Source organism: Mirounga leonina, unplaced genomic scaffold, assembly GCF_011800145.1.
Source record: "Mirounga leonina isolate KUSES-001 unplaced genomic scaffold, KU_Mleo_1.0 Mir_128, whole genome shotgun sequence".
In the NCBI taxonomy this organism is placed as follows: Eukaryota; Metazoa; Chordata; class Mammalia; order Carnivora; family Phocidae; genus Mirounga; species Mirounga leonina.
This window is the reverse complement of record NW_023270320.1, coordinates 40333045-40349830: the sequence shown is the minus strand read 5'-3', so window position 1 is coordinate 40349830 and position 16786 is coordinate 40333045. Positions and strand designations below refer to the sequence as shown.

The 16786-nt window shown below is 51.0% G+C and overlaps 1 protein-coding gene across 1 annotated transcript in view; it reads left to right on the top strand.

Moving 5' to 3' along the window:
- The first annotated feature begins 426 nt into the window (after positions 1-426).
- DLGAP2 (DLG associated protein 2) overlaps positions 427-16786 on the top strand; it is a 188484-nt gene continuing 172124 nt past the window's right edge. The window contains exons 1-3 of the mRNA XM_035003849.1: positions 427-568; positions 2358-2465; positions 5374-5439. Coding sequence (XP_034859740.1) covers positions 427-568; positions 2358-2465; positions 5374-5439 — 316 coding nt within the window. The remainder of the gene's footprint in view (positions 569-2357; positions 2466-5373; positions 5440-16786) is intronic.

The following is a 16786-nucleotide window of genomic DNA, read 5'->3' as shown; positions in this document are numbered from 1 at the left end:
CTATTCTCCACCCAAAAGGTGTGATTTGTACCCGTACTTAAGAGGGTTTAAACACCCAGAGGTTGAAAGCAGTAGGACTTCATAGGTCAGGTGCTTATGAAATGCGGGTCATTCACTGCTGATGCCTCCAAACAGAGGCCACCACCCCGTGGCCGGAAGAGCCCGGCCCTGCAGCGTGAGAGGTGTGGTATCACGGGAACCCTCTTGTGGACACGTGGCTTACGCTCCCCAGGCCTCGATATCTGCACCCATCGTAGTGGAGATGAGGTCCTGCCTCACCACAGGCGGCTGGGGCAAAAAAGTGAACCAGGGGAGCCGTGACTCCCCGCAGACGTGCACATAGATTATTGTACATAGCACCCCTCTTCACCGCGTCTCCAAAATAACGCATCACGGAGACCCACAGGGAGTGGATCGCTCCCGGCCATGGGTGGTCTCGGTGCCAATCCCTACTTTCCAAGATTGAAGAAGGAGCCAGCTGCAGCAGTCGAATCCCGGGACGTGTATCCAGGAGGAAGAAGAGCTCCAGACACGTACGACAACAGGTATAACAACCCTGCCCAGAGCTGTAGGCACTCAGCCCTCCGAAGAGGACAGCGATGTCTCCATCCTCGGCGTGAGCGAACGGGCCTGAGAAGTTGATTTACACTCTCGTGGTAGACCCAGCTTTCTCTTTCCGGTCCGCCGTGCTGCCTCAGAATCCATCCCCTCGGGTCAGGGGACCAGCCGTGACCGGTAGTGAGGGACCATCCCAGGGAAGCTGTGAGCACTCCCCGGAGGAGGTGGATAGCTGCCCTGTGGACTCAGCAGAGCCAAACCCCGTCCAGTAGCTGTGCTGACGTCCCGTGTTTGGCTCTGGCCTCCTGGGGGCTGTTTGTGCGTGGAGGACCCTGGCTTGCTCCGTAGCCACCCCGTGCTGGGTGCCTCTCCTTCTTGCAGAGCATGTCATGCCTCCTCCTGTCTTCTAGGACCGGCGGTTTGCCTGTGAATCCACAGTTCTTGTTTCTGCCCCAGGATGGCCACACCACGTGTGTCCACAAGTGGATGTTGTGATTCACTGTCCAAATCCAACTCAGTTAATTGAGCTGGTCTCAGGGGTTATCTAGCCCCATTGCATGTCGGGAAGCACGTGACAGGCCCCGGGGCCGCCGGACACCCTGTGGGACCCTGTGCGTCCTCTTGAGAGCCAAGGGTGGGTCTGCTGTGCTCACAGGGGAGGAGGAGCATGGGGTCACGACCGAAGACTCTGCAGAAGGCGACTCAGGCCCAGCACTGTCCTCCTCCGATGGATCCTGAGACGTGCGCCTGCCTCCTAAATAGACGTCAAGGGGTGCCTGGCGGCTCAGTCGGTTAAGCGTCCAGCTCTTAGTTTTGGCCCTGGTCGTGATCTCAGGGTCGTGGGATCAAGTCCCACATCAGGCTCCATGCTCAGGACAGAGTATTCTTGAGGCTCTCTCTTGCTCCCCCTCTGCCCCTCCCCCCGGTCACGTGCTCTCACGCTCGCTCTCTCTCGCTCTCTTGAATAAATAAATAAATAAATAAGCTTGAAAAAATAAGAGGGAAATAAATAAATAAGCTTAAAAAAATAAAAGAGGGCCGCCTGGGTGGCTCAGTCAGTTAAGCATCTGCCTTCAGCTCAGGTCATGATCCCAGGATCCTGGGAGCAAGTCCTGCATCGGGCTCCCTGCTCCACGGGAGTCTGCTTCTCCCTCTACCCTTCACCCCTGCTCAAGATCTCTCTTTCTCTTACTCTCTCTGTCAAATAAATAAAATCTTGATAGATAGACAGATAGATGATAGATTGATAGATAGATGATAGATAGATGATAGATAGAAAGAAAGAAGTCAAATGTCCACCAACTTCCATGAATGTTGAATTTCTGCTTGAAGTTAGTCTCCCTGGGGGTCCTCTGGCCCATCTGTCCCTCCCCCATCCAAGGTCATTTCTGTCATCTCTTCTGCCCCTTCATTCAGGGGGTTTTACCTCATTCTGAGCAGTCCAAGACGGTGGACTTCCTCTTGAGGAAGGCCAGTGCGGAGTCTGCTGTGAATGAGACACGAGTCATGGCAGAGCATGGTGCCCACTCGCAGAGATAACAGAGCAGCCAGCTCGGGCTGCCTGTGACTGTGTGTCCTCAGCGCACTTACTCAGCCCCTCTGGGCCTCATCTTCCCCAGTGGACAATGTGGAGGCCACGACCCGAACGTGCTTGTGAGGATGGGCTGTGGGGAGACACTGAGCTCGGGTTCCCTTCCCGAGGAGCTGAGTGTCTTACAGAGCTGAGACACCCCTCCCGTGACGGGGGACGTAGGTGTTCTACTGAGTGCCATGACGGATTATCTCAGCCCCCTTCCTAGATGCTGGGGGTGCAGGTGGGAGTCTGCTGGCGATCACAGGGGCGCTGGAGAGTGTGCCCGTGTCCCGCCATGCGCGGGGCCGATCGGGGCTCTTTGGGCTGCACCCAGGTGCATCTGATGCTCAGCTCAGACAGGCCTCACACACGTGCAGTCAGGCACGGGCTCTGGAGAAGCGCGATGACACAGAGCCACAAAAACGCCCTGAGGTCCCAACAGCCGTGCTGGGTCACATGTCAGAGGGCACTGATGTCATCAGCTTTCGGTATAAAAGACAAACAGCTCATAAGTTGGGTTCAGTCGGAGGGGTCGTGGGTGCCCAGCCCGAAGCAGGGGGTCCCTTCAGGGGTCATGACAGCGAAGACCGGACTCATTAGATGCATCTCAGTGCGTTGTGGAGGGTTTCCAAGATGTTCACGTCTGTGGCACGTTTCTGTTTTTGCTCTGAAACGTGATGGAAGTTTGAACGTGAGATCTGACGAGGGCGCCTCGTTTCCCAGGAGGGACTCATGGGCACCTCGTGTCTGCACTGTTTCGGGCCCTCCTGGCTGTGGCGGGGTTGGCGTGGATGGTGGAAAATCAAGACGCTGGGTCAAGGCGGCTCACCGCCCGCCGGTTCAGAAGGTCTGGGTGCAGAGCCCGCAGAGCCGCTCCCCCCCACGCCTGCGCATGTTTGCTGCAACCGTGACACTTGTCTGCACGACGTCGGTGGGCAGAGTTCCGTTCCTCAGCACGGACTGGGAGGAAGAGAGACGCCTGAGGGTGTGAGCATGTGTCCGTGGGGCTGTCAGAGGGGGCAGTGGGCCCGCACCCCTGCTGCTTCATGAACGTATGGTGGCACCCGGGGCGGACTCTGGGAAGGGCAGGTCAGTCTGGGTGAAGGGCACATGCAGCCCCACCAAGTGACCCTGAGAGGCAGGGCCTGGCGGTAAGGACACCAGTAGGCTCTTCGAACGTGCAGCTGCATCCGCTGCGAGGCAAAGCCCAAGGTTGGCAGGCGGCCTTTGCCCTCCGCCCATACCCTATTTTGTTGTTTTAATGTGAAGGTTTTGCTTAGTTGAGTTGCTTCTAGGCCTCATTTTATCCCAGTCCGTCTGACAAACGACAGGAGCAGAGGCGAAACATGCCGTGAATCATTCCTACCCATAAGACTCAGGACTGACCTTCACCCGACTCACCGTCATCCAGGGAGGATCGTTCTCGAGAGTGAGACGGGTCCCCGCGTCCAGCTACAGGGATTACACCACGGAGCTCACGCTCTCTGTGAATGCTCGGCTTTGTGGGCTCGTGTGAGCATTCTGTCTGTGGCCTACGTGTGCCCGGTGTGTGTGTCCCAGCTGTCGTGACGAGCTTGTGATTTCTACAACCAGTGCAACGTGGACGCGTCCGTCAAAGTCCTTGTGTTGACGCTTGCTCTGTCTTTGCCGTGTATGTGTGTGTTTAAGGAGAACACGATCTGAGACGGAAGGTAGGTTGTTGGGGCTTATTCTGCTGATTCCATGCTTCCCCGACTAACGCAGGCTGCTTTCGAGCTGGCCACATGGACCACGTGACCACGGTCCCCATGGCAACTGTATTTATTTAGGACTGTGCCTTATATTGCATTATATTTCTAAACAAATGAAAACATTGCCATCTCTGCTCTCACATTCTACCTAATGTGGCCATCTGGCTGGCCGGCGCTGGACTAGACCACTCATTGGCAGGAAACACGGCCCCAAAGTGTGCAACCTGCCGTAAGCCATGCGGAGACGGGGCGTGGTCAGATCACACTAAATAATTTTAATAGGCTGTCTTGTAAAATACTTAGCCCAGTTCAGACCTTTATTATTCATATATAAAAGTTTAATATATATAACTTTTAAGAGCAGTGTCTGGAGGCCCCCTGAAATGAAATTCTGCTGCAGATTTGTGTGAGAGATTGGCAAGCGTCTCCCACTGCCGACCTTCCTTAATGTCCTGTAAAGTTAGAGAAAATGCCAATTTGCTAGATTGAAGGTGGTGGTAGCCTATGTGGGCTCGATCACGGCACCCTAGAATGACTCCGTTTGCAGACTATAGCGTGGATAACCGTATCTACTATTACTAGCAGGATGTCAATGTGGCATTTTTGCCTCAAAACTCATTCAAGAATATTGACAGCCTGCATAAATGCACATGGAAAAATTACATTTATGCAATATGTGCCAAAATGATGACGTGTGTATTATATACACAGTTATTTGCAAAAGGGTCCTTACCTGAAGCTGCCTGTCTCCCTGGGGACACCAGCTGCCTACACCTCTCACTCCTGATTCGGCGTGGGGTCGAGGACCCCGGGGCCGCACAGGTGCAACCCAGGGCAGGGACTGCCAGGCTTCTCTCACCCAGCTCCGTGGGGGGCAGCTGGGTAAAGAATGCAGCTCTCTGCATCTCTCTGGCCTCTGCCACCCCCTCTGGGAAGGGCAGGGCCGTTCTTCCTCACACAGTGACATCCCTGTAAGAACATCGTGTCTGCGTTACATGCAAGTGAGCGACTGAAAATCACTGCTAGTGATGTGAACCCGAAATGTTCTCCCAACGAAAAGAAAGAAAATTCATGTTTGGGAAGAATCTGACCTAAGATTAACTAGCATTAAGCAGTAATGCAGGAACTGCAGGCTTTGAGTATTGGTGAAGGAGGCCTGAGTCTAGAGCTTTCTGGAGAAGGGAGGAAGTGCCAGGTAGTGTAGCTCTCATGGGGGCTTCCAAAGTGGGACATGGCTTTGGGCTGCAGAGTGTGGCCGACTCTGCAGAGTCTCATAAGTCTGCGTAGAGCTCAGATTTATTATTGATTATTGATTAAACCCGAGGTAGAGCTGAGAACCACGGACGCCCTGCCTGAGTTGGCACCTGCACGTAGCTCTGAGCCGTGGCCCTGGAGCAACTGGGAAGAGTCTCTGGTGTTTGGGCGTCTGGGTGAAGAGTGTTGGAGATGCACTGAGCTGACGGCCGTGTACCCCTGAACATACTAAAGAATGACTCTGTTTCTCTCTTGCAGAGGAAGAGGGCGGGGACCTGGTCCAGCCCGGCATCAGCTTTCCGGGGCCAGCAGAGGAGGATCTAGGTAGAGTACACATCACCTCAGCCCTGGTGACGCGGAGATTAGACACAGCGGGGCACGCCCCGGGCCGGACGACTCTCTGCACCTCAGAGACGGGATCCCTCCCCACAAAAATGGTTGAAGCATGTGTGTGACCTTGGCATGCCCTAATTTAAAGAACTGAATGAGATGTGGTGAACGTTTTAAATAATTTGTACAGAGTGGAGAAACTATAAGTGAGAACACATTTGCTCCAGATCACTGCAGACTAATTACTAAGACAGCTAGTCATTATGAATAACGATTAAAGCAGTCAGTAGCGTAATTGATACACGTGTAGAATGGCACCTCTCTCCCTTGCTCCCTCGTGACTAAACCTTACTCTGAGTAAATCCAAGGAAGAGAAGAAGCCTTTACTCACAGCTCTTTACGTGGCTCTTTACCTGACACAGACAGCTGAGTGCGTGGGCAGGCCCAGCATACACTGGGGCGTGGGTGTCGAGTGCAATCATGTGCTTTCTTGCAGGGAGCTCCGAATTATGATATGATATAATAGGATAGCATATTCTCCCCGGGGCTAGTTAGAGTCATGTGGAAATTTTACTTTTATGTTGTCACAGACACAATAAAGCCAGTGCCACCTTTGGCCGTGATCACTTGACATGGATCACACGTACGTGGAGAGGGGCCGGTGTTTCTGTAAGACACGTGAGCTGTTGAATAAATTCAACGTCCAACAGTCCGTGAGAACCCCCCCCACACACACACCATAGCTCAGGCTCCCGCTGTCATAGCACTCAGGGCTGAATTATGGATCAAAAAGATAATTCCTACTTGAATTTGAATTTTTCTTAACTGATTTCAGACCTTTAGCCAATGAATCTGTTGCCCATTTGATTGGCTTAAAGAATAGTACTGTAAATGGAGGGGGTCTATTTGTATAAGTCTGTGATTTCTTTTAAAGAAAAGTAGAGGCAAAAAATTTTCTTTTCAATTAAGTTACGAATATAGGTGTAGTTCTGAAAGAGTGACGGCTAGTGATGGGACATTTTGCACTGCAATGGAGCTCAAAATGTATTTCTAACTTGCCCTCCTAAACAAGCCTTTCTTTGCTCAGAAACATGCAAGCGAAATCATCTTCCCTTCCTGCTGGAAAGGCGTCCCAGCTTTCTCATTTGAATTCTGTTCCACTCTGGGGACGGTCCCTCGCAAGCAGGTCTCGGGAGGCATCCAGTGAGTGCACGACTCATTTGACTTCTGTTTCCCTGGGGCTTTGGGAGTAGCCCACCTGCGTCTTGCGCTGTGCGGTTTGGATGTCATGATTGTGTCTGGTGCCCGTTCTTTCCCGAGACAGTCTCTCGGAATGGGGCAGACGCGCGGAAACCGAGGAAGAGTGTGCATCTGCAAGCCCTGTTTTTGTGGCCGGCGGGACTCGAGGCTGACACGTCCACTGTGCGGGGGGATCCCAGGGAGAGCTGGCCCACCTCGGGGAGACAGGTGCCCCTTCTCGGCTGGCTCGCGGCGGCTGGGTGTTGTTTCCCTGGGGCCGGGGCTGCAGGAAGGGCCCAGATGACTGAGCAGCATGAAACTAAACTCCAGGTCATGGGAATCACACCGGAAACACAGGTGCCCCCCCCCCCCCTTGCTGCCAAGTCCCGGACTCAAGTCTAAATGTGTGCCATAGTCACGTGAGCTGAGTGCAGCCAGGCAGGTGCGGGGCGGAAGGGGTCTGCGCACCTCCCCGTGGCCCGCGGACCCGCAGCCTGAGTTGGCGCCCACGCAGGGCCGCTTCCCGGGGCCGTGTTCACAGAGGGTGCCCATGTGGGCGGACAGGCCGCGGTGCTCAGGAAGTATTCTTTGCATTTGGTAAGATAGACACAACATAAAATTGACCATTTTGACCATTTTTAAGTGTACATTCGGGGGCATGGAGTACATTCACGTGGTCGGGCAACTGTCCCCAGCCCCGCCCCCAGGACCCCCATGTTCCCCATCGGCCCCTCCGCACCCCTGTCCCAGCGCCCGCGTCCCCCAGCTCGGTGACCGGCATCCTGCTCCGCTTCCCTGAGTCTGACCACCTTGGCTCCTGGGCTGAGCGGCTCCTGCAGAACCAGTTCTGCTGCAATGGGCTTCTCTCACTCAGGGCCATGTCCTGGGGACTCACCCACGTCGGAGCAGATGACACAGTCTCCCTCCTTCTCGAGGCTGCGTGACATTGCCCCATGGGGACACACCACATCGTTTGTCCGTTCACCCGTAATGGACACCGGGCTTGCCTCCCCCTCCAGACTCTGCTGAATAATGCCGCTGGGTGTATAAAACCTCTCCGGGACCTTGCTCTTAACTTTGGGGGATGCACCCAGGAGTAGACTTGCTGAATCACGTGGTAACTCCACTTCCAATTTTGTTTTGAGGAACCTCGTACTGTTTAGGGACAGAAAGTGTTAGGTGAGCTGTTTCTACAGTCTGGCCATGACAGGACAGTGATCCCAAGAATGTCAAGGGACAGTCAGATTTGGGAGGCTTTGGTCAGAAAGAAAGACGAGGATTGGGGGCTGTTGGCCCTCAGGAGCTCTCAGACACACATCTGGTTTCCCCGCGTGAGGACAGGAATGGGCAGGTGCAGTGTGTTCGGTGGCGGGAAGGCGTGTTAGGACCCCAGGCAGAGGTCACCCGGCTCAGGGACGTGCACATGGCTCTAGCGATTGTTTTCAGCACATTGACCGGGACAGTGGGTCTCAGCCGTGGTTGTCCCCAGCCAGCACCACCACTCGGTATCAGAAATACCGCAACCTGGTTCCCGGGCCCACACGTTCTGATGCAAGGCTGCCTCTAGGGTTCCCTGCGCGTGCCCACATGCACCCCCAGGGTGGAGAACGCTGGTGTGAAGGGCAAGCGCCGATGGTGACAAGAGGGTGAAGGGGGGGCAGGGCCGGGAGGGGTGGGAGCACGGGCGGGAAGGGACAAGTTCTGCGCGACGCTCCCAGGCTGCAGTACTAACCAGTCAGGAGCAAACACCATACTGTGGAACTGCCCGTGTCCTCCTCTGCAAATTGAGGGGCTGCACTGCATGGGGTTTGCGGGCCCTTCCGTCCTGAATGCGCAGCTCTCCGATTCTCCTGCACCAAATCCAGGTGCAGAGCACTTCGCAGGGCCCTCAGTGCTGTGGTCATGGAAGGTGTGTCCTTTCTGCGCGTGGTGGCATGTTTTGAGGCCGGCAAAGGCTGCGTCCGTCCGCACAGAAGCCAGGCGAGCTTTCCTCTGCTCCCTTCAAAGCTCCCGCCTGTTTCTCCCCCAACTGGCCTCAGTCTCTCTGAGGAAAGGCGAGCGACGCTGGCTGAAAGACCAGAAACTGTCTTTAGTGACAGAGAATTTAGGAATAAATGCCGTGCTCAGGCTGCGACCCATTACGGGCGTAGCTAAGGGTGTGTGCTCTGAAGCTCACCTATTATCAGGTATGGAAATAATTGTATGAGGAGGAAAGTGCCACGGAAAATAGGAAGATAAAAAAGGCTTCTTTGCAATTCATCTAAAGTCAGTGATGAAAATGAATTAATTTAGCTCATTCACAATGGCTGCAATAGAAGAGAAAAACCTACTTTTTCCAGGGGAAACGTCTGAGGGAGGACCTTCAGACACACTAACATTAAATTGCTCGGCCAGTAATTTTGTGACCCTGGTTCACGATAGGAGCCATTGGTCTACGGATGCCTTTTCTTCATTCTCTCGAGCATGATATTTAAATCAGTTGCAAAGAGTTGGCAGTTTATAAGCACTTATGAGCTCTATGATGTGGACCCAAATTCTGCACGGGTAAGTCGACTGCAAAGTGGAACTTCTTCAAAGGGCAGATTAAATGATCAAAGAATGGTAGGTACATATTGTATGAGATGCAGCACAGAGAAAATGGGTGAATATTGTAAAAGGCACTTGCACACTAGAGTAATGATGCCCAACACATAGAGGCTTCCGTGGGCCGGGCACGTGTGCTGAGGATGTGTTCTCATTCAGCGGACACCCCCGGGCCCTGATCACGTCTACACAGCATAGGACCTAACATACAAAACTTACTTTAAAAGAGCTCCCTCTTCAGAGGGTGATATTTTACATCCTTCTATAAGCACCCTGGCCATCTTGTAGACATGTAGTTTTGTAACTCGATGGGCATCCACACTTATTTCCTTAAGGTGAATTCCTAGAAGTTTCTAGAAACTGTGAAGTGGTGCCATGTTTCTATCTAGACAACAACAGTGTGTTCATTGCTGCACCCTGAGCATCTGGAGCCCTCTCTCCATCCTTCCCCACCCTCCCCGTGTCCTCCCCACACTCCTGGGATATTCAGGATTTCTCCCAGCCGCCCATGGGAACCCAGGGGCCCCAGGGGGCCAAACCACTCTCCAGCATGTGACATCAGCAGTTACTGTCACACGTGCAGAAAAGGTGGGAAAGGTTACATGTCAGTGAAGGGAGCATCCAAAAAGAGGATTTTATGTGACCATTTCTTGTTAAAACAACCTGAATAGGCCAATAACCGGTAATGAGACTGAAGCAGTGATCAAAAACCTCCCAAAAAACAAGAGTCCAGGGCCTGATGGATTCCCTGGGGAATTCTACCAAACATTCAAAGAAGAAATAACACCTATTCTCCTGAAGCTGTTTAAAAAACAGAAACAGAAGGAAAGCTTCCAGACTCATTCTATGAGGCCAGCATTACCTTAATCCCCAAGCCAGGCAAAGACCCCATCAAAAAGGAGAATCTCAGACTGATTTCCCTGATGAATATGGATTCCAAAATCCTCAACAAAATCCTAGCTAATAGGATCCAACAATACATTAAAAGGATCATCCACCAAGACCAAGTGGGATTTATCCCCAGGATGCAAGGGTGGTTCAACATTTGCAAATCAATCAATGTGATAGAACACATTAATAAGAGGAGGGAGAAGAACCATATGGTCCTCTCAATTGATGCAGAAACAGCATTTGACAAAATACAACATCCTTTCCTGATTAAAACTCTCCAGAGTATAGGGATAGAGGGAACATTCCTCAAGTTCATAAAATCCATCTATGAAAAACCCACAGCGAATATCATCCTCAATGGGGAAAAGCTGAGAGCCTTTCCCTTAAGATCAGGAACACGTCAAGGGTGCCCACTCTCACCACTGTTGTTCAACATAGTACTAGAAGTCCTAGCAACAGCAATCAGACAACAAAAAGAAATAAAAGGTATTCAAATTGGCAAAGAAGAAGTCAAACTCTCTCTTTTCGCAGACGACATGATACTTTATGTGGAAAATCCAAGAGACTCCACCCCCAAATTACTAGAACTCATCCAGCAATTCAGTAATGTGGCAGGATACAAAATCAATGCACAGAAATGTTGCTTTCTTATACACTAACAATGCAACTGTAGAAAGAGAAATTAGAGAAATGATTCCATTTACAATAGCACCAAAACCCATAAGATACCTTGGAATAAACCTAACCAAAGAGGTAAAGGATCTATACTCTAGGAACTACAAAACACTCATGAAAGAAATTGAAGAAGACACAAAAAGATGGAAAAATATTCCATGCTCATGGATCGCAAGAATAAACATTGTTAAATGTCTATGCTACCCAGAGCAATCTATACCTTCAATGCCATCCTGATCCAAATTCCAATGACATTTTTCAAAGTGCTGGAACAAACAATTCTAAAATTTGTATGGAATCAGAAAAAAAACCCAAATTGCCAAGGAAATGTTGAAAAAGAGAAACAAAGCTGGGGGCATCACGTTGCCGAACTTCAAGCTCTATTACAAAGCAGTGATCACCAAGACAGCATGATATTGGCACAAAAACAGACGTATAGACCAATGGAACAGAATAGAGAGCCCAGATATGGACCCTCAACTCTGTGGTCAAATAATCTTTGACAAAGCAGGAAAAAACATGCAATGGAAAAAAGACAGTCTCTTCAATAAATGGTGCTGGGAAAATTGGACAGCCACACACAGAAGAATGAAATTCGACCATTCTCTAACACCATTCAGAAAGATAAACTCAAAGTGGATGAAAGACCTCAATGTGAGACAGGAATCCATGAAAATCCTAGAGGAGAACATAGGCAGTAACCTCTTTGACATCACCCACAGCAACTTCTTTCAAGATACATCTCCAAAGGCTAGTGAAACAAAAGCAAAAATGAACTTTTGGGACTTCATCAAGATAAAAAGCTTCTGCACAGCAAAGGAAACAGTCAACAAAACAAAGAGGCAACCCACAGAATGGGAGAAGATATTTGCAAATGACACTACAGATAAAGGGCTGGTATCCAAGATCTATAAAGAACTTCTCAAACTCAACACCCAAAAACAAATAAGTCAAATAATGGGCAGAAGACATGAACAGACCCTTCTCCAAAGAAGACATACAAATGGCTGACAGACACATGAAAAAGTGTTCATCATCATTAGCCATCAGGGAAATTCAGATCAAAACCCTACACCAGTTAGAATGGCAAAAATGGACAGGGAGAGAAACAACAAATTTGGAGAAGTTGTGGAGAAAGGGGAACCCTCTTACACTGTTGGTGGGAATGCAAGTTGGTACAGCCACTTTGGAAAACAGCGTGGAAATGCCTCAGAAAACTAAAAATAGAGCTACCCTATGACCCAGCAATTGCACTCCTGGGTATTTACCCCAAAGATACAGATGTATTGAAAAGAAGGGCCATATGCACCCCAATGTTCATAGCAGCAATGTCCGCGATAGCCAGACTGTGAAAGAGCCAAGATGCCCTTCAACAGATGAATGGATAAAGAAGATGTGGTCCATATAGACAATGGAAGATTACTCAGCCATCAGAAAGGATGAATACCCCAGTTTTACATCAACATGGATGGGACTGGAGGAGATTATGCTAAGCGAAATAAGTCAAGCAGAGGAAGTCAATTATCATATGGTTTCACTTATTTGCGGACCATAAGGAATAGCATGGAGGACATTAGGAGAAGGAAGGGGAAAATGAAGGGGGAGGAAATCGGAGGGAAAGATGAACCATGAGAGACTATGGACTCCGAGAAACAAACAGGGTTTTAGGGGGGAGGGGGGAATGGTTAGCCCGGTGATAGGTATTAAGGAGGGCACGTACTGCATGGAGCACTGGGTGTTATACGAAAACAATGAATCGTGGATCACCCCATCAAAAACTGGTGACGTATTGTATGGTGACTAACAAAACATAATAAAATTTTAAAAAAAAACTTTGTTGTTATACAAAGAAATCAAAATTACTTTTAAAGTTACTAATATTATTAGGATATTAGGAATTTGATTCTAAATTTCTGGAACGCATTTCCTAGTTTTCCCCCTAAATACCCATTTTTAGCTTGCACAATTTCTGAGCTTGGTTGCTGTCACATGAATTATAGTACATTGTCCCTGGGTTGGTTCCCTTCCTCAAACAGTGAATCTTTGTTGACCACGCATGCACGCCTTCGTCCTAGTCTGTTCAGCTGCTGTGACAAATGACTACAGACTGGGTGGCTTATGAACAGTAGCATCCATTTGTCACAGCTCTGGAGGCTGAGGTCTGAGATCAAGGTGCCGGCGATTTGGTGTCTGGTGAGGCTTCTTCCCGGGCTCCTGTGTCCTCGCATGGCAGGATGTGGGCACTCTCTGGGGTCCCCCACGACCTAATCACCTCCCTGAGGCCCCCCTCCTAATGCCATCACCTTGGGTGTAGGGTTCCACCTATAACTTGAGGGGGGACACAGACATTCAGACCATAGCAGCCTTCGTTCAAGCGATACTAATTCAGCGTTTTCTGCTCTGTGGGACGCACCCACCGAGTGAGCAGCGGGCTCCCCGACTTAGCAAGCTCCACGAGGTGGAGGGGTGAGAGATGGAGCACACGAGCAAAGCTGCTGTATAGACAAGAGAAAATCAGCGCAGCTAGAGAGGTAGGGACGGTGTTCTCTAGAAATGCAGGCAAAAATCAGATCAGCGCAGACCAAGGAACCAGAGGCCATGGTGACGAACGCGGACAGGCTCGGGGCCAGAGAGGGGAGTCCGCTCTGCGGAGAGGGGGGCCGTAGCGCCAGTCCTGAGCGCAGTGCCCTGCGTGGGGCGGGGCTGGGACAGGCGCAGCCACAGGACAGCCGGGGGCCCGCGGGACAGCCCTCCTGGCGTGGGGCGCCGCGTCCGCCTCCTGCACCCCTGACCCTGCCCTGGAGTCCCGACAGCAGCCCTCAGCGCATAAGTCTTGTCAGTGTGCGTACGGGGACATTAAAGAGCTCACGTTCAGAAGACATGCGCCCGTTACGGATTGGCACGTTGTCCTGGGCGAGCAGCTCCTTCTGGAAGGTGAGGGCGGTGAGACGCAGCTGTCCAGCGCGGGTTCCTCTCGCCGGGCAGAGGCACGCGGGGCTCGGCTCTCACAGACTCAGAGGGCCTGCGGGGCTCGGCGCGCACAGAGCCCTTGAGGAGATGAGTGAAGTGGGCGCCTCCGCAGGGGCAGCCGCTGAGCGCCCATGAGTCCGGGAGCCAGAACTAACACACACGATGTGCAGGATCCACAGGGATCTGCAGAACAGGAGGCTCACGAGGAGGGTTCGAAGGCATAGAAGGACCCTGGCGGATGCGGGAGAAGGATACTTCAAGGGGATGCTCATTCGCTGGTTTTGTTTCCGCCGGCCCCACCTCAGACTGTTCACACGGGGGCACATGACTGCAGGGAGGCCACTGGGTCAGAGCATCTGGGCCTCTGCACAGGGGACGCCACGCATGTCCCCGGGCCCCCGGGTGTGGCCATCGAAGATGCTTTCTGCACCTGTCGCCAGGCGTCCCCCCACGCCAGGAGCCCTGTTTCCTCCCTCACATCCCTGGGCCTCGGGGCCACTATGCATCCTGCTGTCACCACAAGGCCAAAGACCAAAACGATTTTACTTTCGCCTTTGGTCTCATGTCTGGATGCTTATTTTATTCAGGAGCTTGTCTAGCTACTTTTTGATGCATACTCAGGGTTTTTTTTTTAATGATTTCAAAGCTAAAATAGAATCTTGTGCATTAACGTGTCTTCTTGCTTCCTGTGTATATATATTTTTTCTACAGAAACCTCCAGTTTCGGGGCAGGGCAGGGTAGGGTCTACAACAGCAGTTCCCCACGAGGGCGGCTTTGCCCCGAGGCTCTTGGGGCTCTTCAGCAGGCCTGCCTGCAGAAAATCCCTAAGGGAAGCAAGCCAGTTCCAAACGTGTATTTGCACGCACACACGTGCACACATGCATGGTCTTGCAAATTCAAGCAACAGCATGGTTCACCTTCCAGAGCTGTGCCTTTTGAAATAACACTTTCCCAGGCTGGCAACTCCTCAAATAAACGCATGATGGTTTGGCAGTAAGTGCAGTAGTCTTGGGTGGAAATGGATTGGGAGGGAAGTAGACAAGGTGGCAGACGTGTTGTTTAATAGGGAAGATGTGACTCGTCCTGTTGACCTTCCCCTAATTCAGTAAGAGATTTTATTTCATGTTTCTGCTCATCTATACTGACATGACACTGATTTTTTAAACTGTGGGTTGCACTGATGGGCCATGAATTCAAGTCTCCCATCAATTTTTAGGTGAAAAAGAATAAAAAGAACAGAAATGTATCGAATGTGTAGAATGGGAAATACAAAGTGTATCACACGTAATGAGGGCAAATAGCATTTGAGGAAACAGTGTGTGTGTGTGTGTGTATTAGGTTCTAGCTCAAAATGCATTTTGTTTTGTGGAACGTCATCAAAAAAAAAAAGTTCTGAAGCCACTGAGAGATTGTCTTGCAGAAACTGGGGTGGTAGAAAGAGAGGAAGTTACTTTTGTGTCACGTGCAGTATTTGGGAACAGGAGGGGGTGCGGGGAGGGGGCCCCAGGGTAGGGATCACCGGCTGCTCGTCACGACAGGTGCACTCCTGATGACTCCAGTTCCTGCTCGAGGACGGGGCAATCCGCCTAGTTTCTGTGACTTTGAATCCTTAAATATTTGTTTGCTTATTTTATTTTAAATAAAAGGGTTGGTTAATGAAACTACTTCCCACCTCATACATAGGATTAGGAAGATTAAATCTGATGATGTAAGACCTTAGCAAGATTTATCACAATGAGTGTTCGACAAGTGTTCGCTTTTACCACAATTACCATTACTGGAAGTTCCTTGCTATTAAACTAACCCAGGGATCAGGGATTGAGTTTCGGAAATCTGTGGGAACGTGAGCATAGAGAACGCGTACAGGGAAGATGGGCGTGGCGCACCCTGGTTTTCCTTCCTGTCATTCCGGACCCTGATTTCCGTGACGACTAAATTCATTTGCAAATTTCAGTCACTGGAAACACGGACTTCCGGGATTGTTTTTGGATTCTGAAGGTGTTCTGTGTGTGAGGGTTTCCCTCTTCAAGGGCACATGACTCGTAAGCATGCTCATGTGCAAATGTGCCTGGCAAGCAAGTAGAAGGAACGCACAGGAGGTGTCTGTCATTTGCTGGAGAATTAAGTAGAAGCAGGCGGGCTGGTCAGGAGGGCGCTGGAATCCTGCTGATTTGTGGGGACGCTGGCCTGTGTTGGTGACGCATGGCTTGTGGGACGGAGGAAAGGAAAGGTCAGCTGTCAGGAAGGAAGCCGGGGTCATCTGACCAAATGTGAGGCAGCTGGGGAACTTCGCAGTTTGGGAAAAGTGGAAAGTAGCAGATGCCCTGAGGTTAGGGGAAATCTTACCGGTCCTCGATGGTGGTGCCCCTCCAGGCTTACTGGTGGCTTCGTGAATGAGGAGGGGACAGCTGCTTAGTGGCAGGACACATGACAGCAGATGCAGGAGGCGCAAGAGAGGAAGGGACCATGTCTGAGGACCCGCAGCACACGCTCTTTGCCTTCTTCCCGACACCTCGGGACAGGGTCAGTCCCATGGCCAACTGCCCAGCTGTCCCTCTCTGTGCAGGTGAGGCTGAAGCTCAGACACCTCTCCGATCTAGTGGCCACATCCCACAGCTCAGACCCCCTCCCCAAGGAGGGCACCATGCGTCACAGACCGTGCGTCTGGTCCATTGTCCCTGACTCACATGCAAAGGGCTTGCTGTGCACTTGACACCCAAGATGGAATTAAGTGTCATGTAAATAATAAGGAATTGCAGGTAGAGTAAACATACAGCTAACATGCATGTGAGCACTACATATGTTTATTTGCTTCATTGGCCTGTATACCTTTGTTTTATTAAGTTTTTAATTTTAATTCCACTATAATTAACATACAGTGTGATCCTAGTATCAGGTGCACAATATCGTGATTCAGCACTTCCATACACCACCCGGTGCTCATCAGACAGTGCGCTCCTTCGTCCCCATCACCTGTTCCCC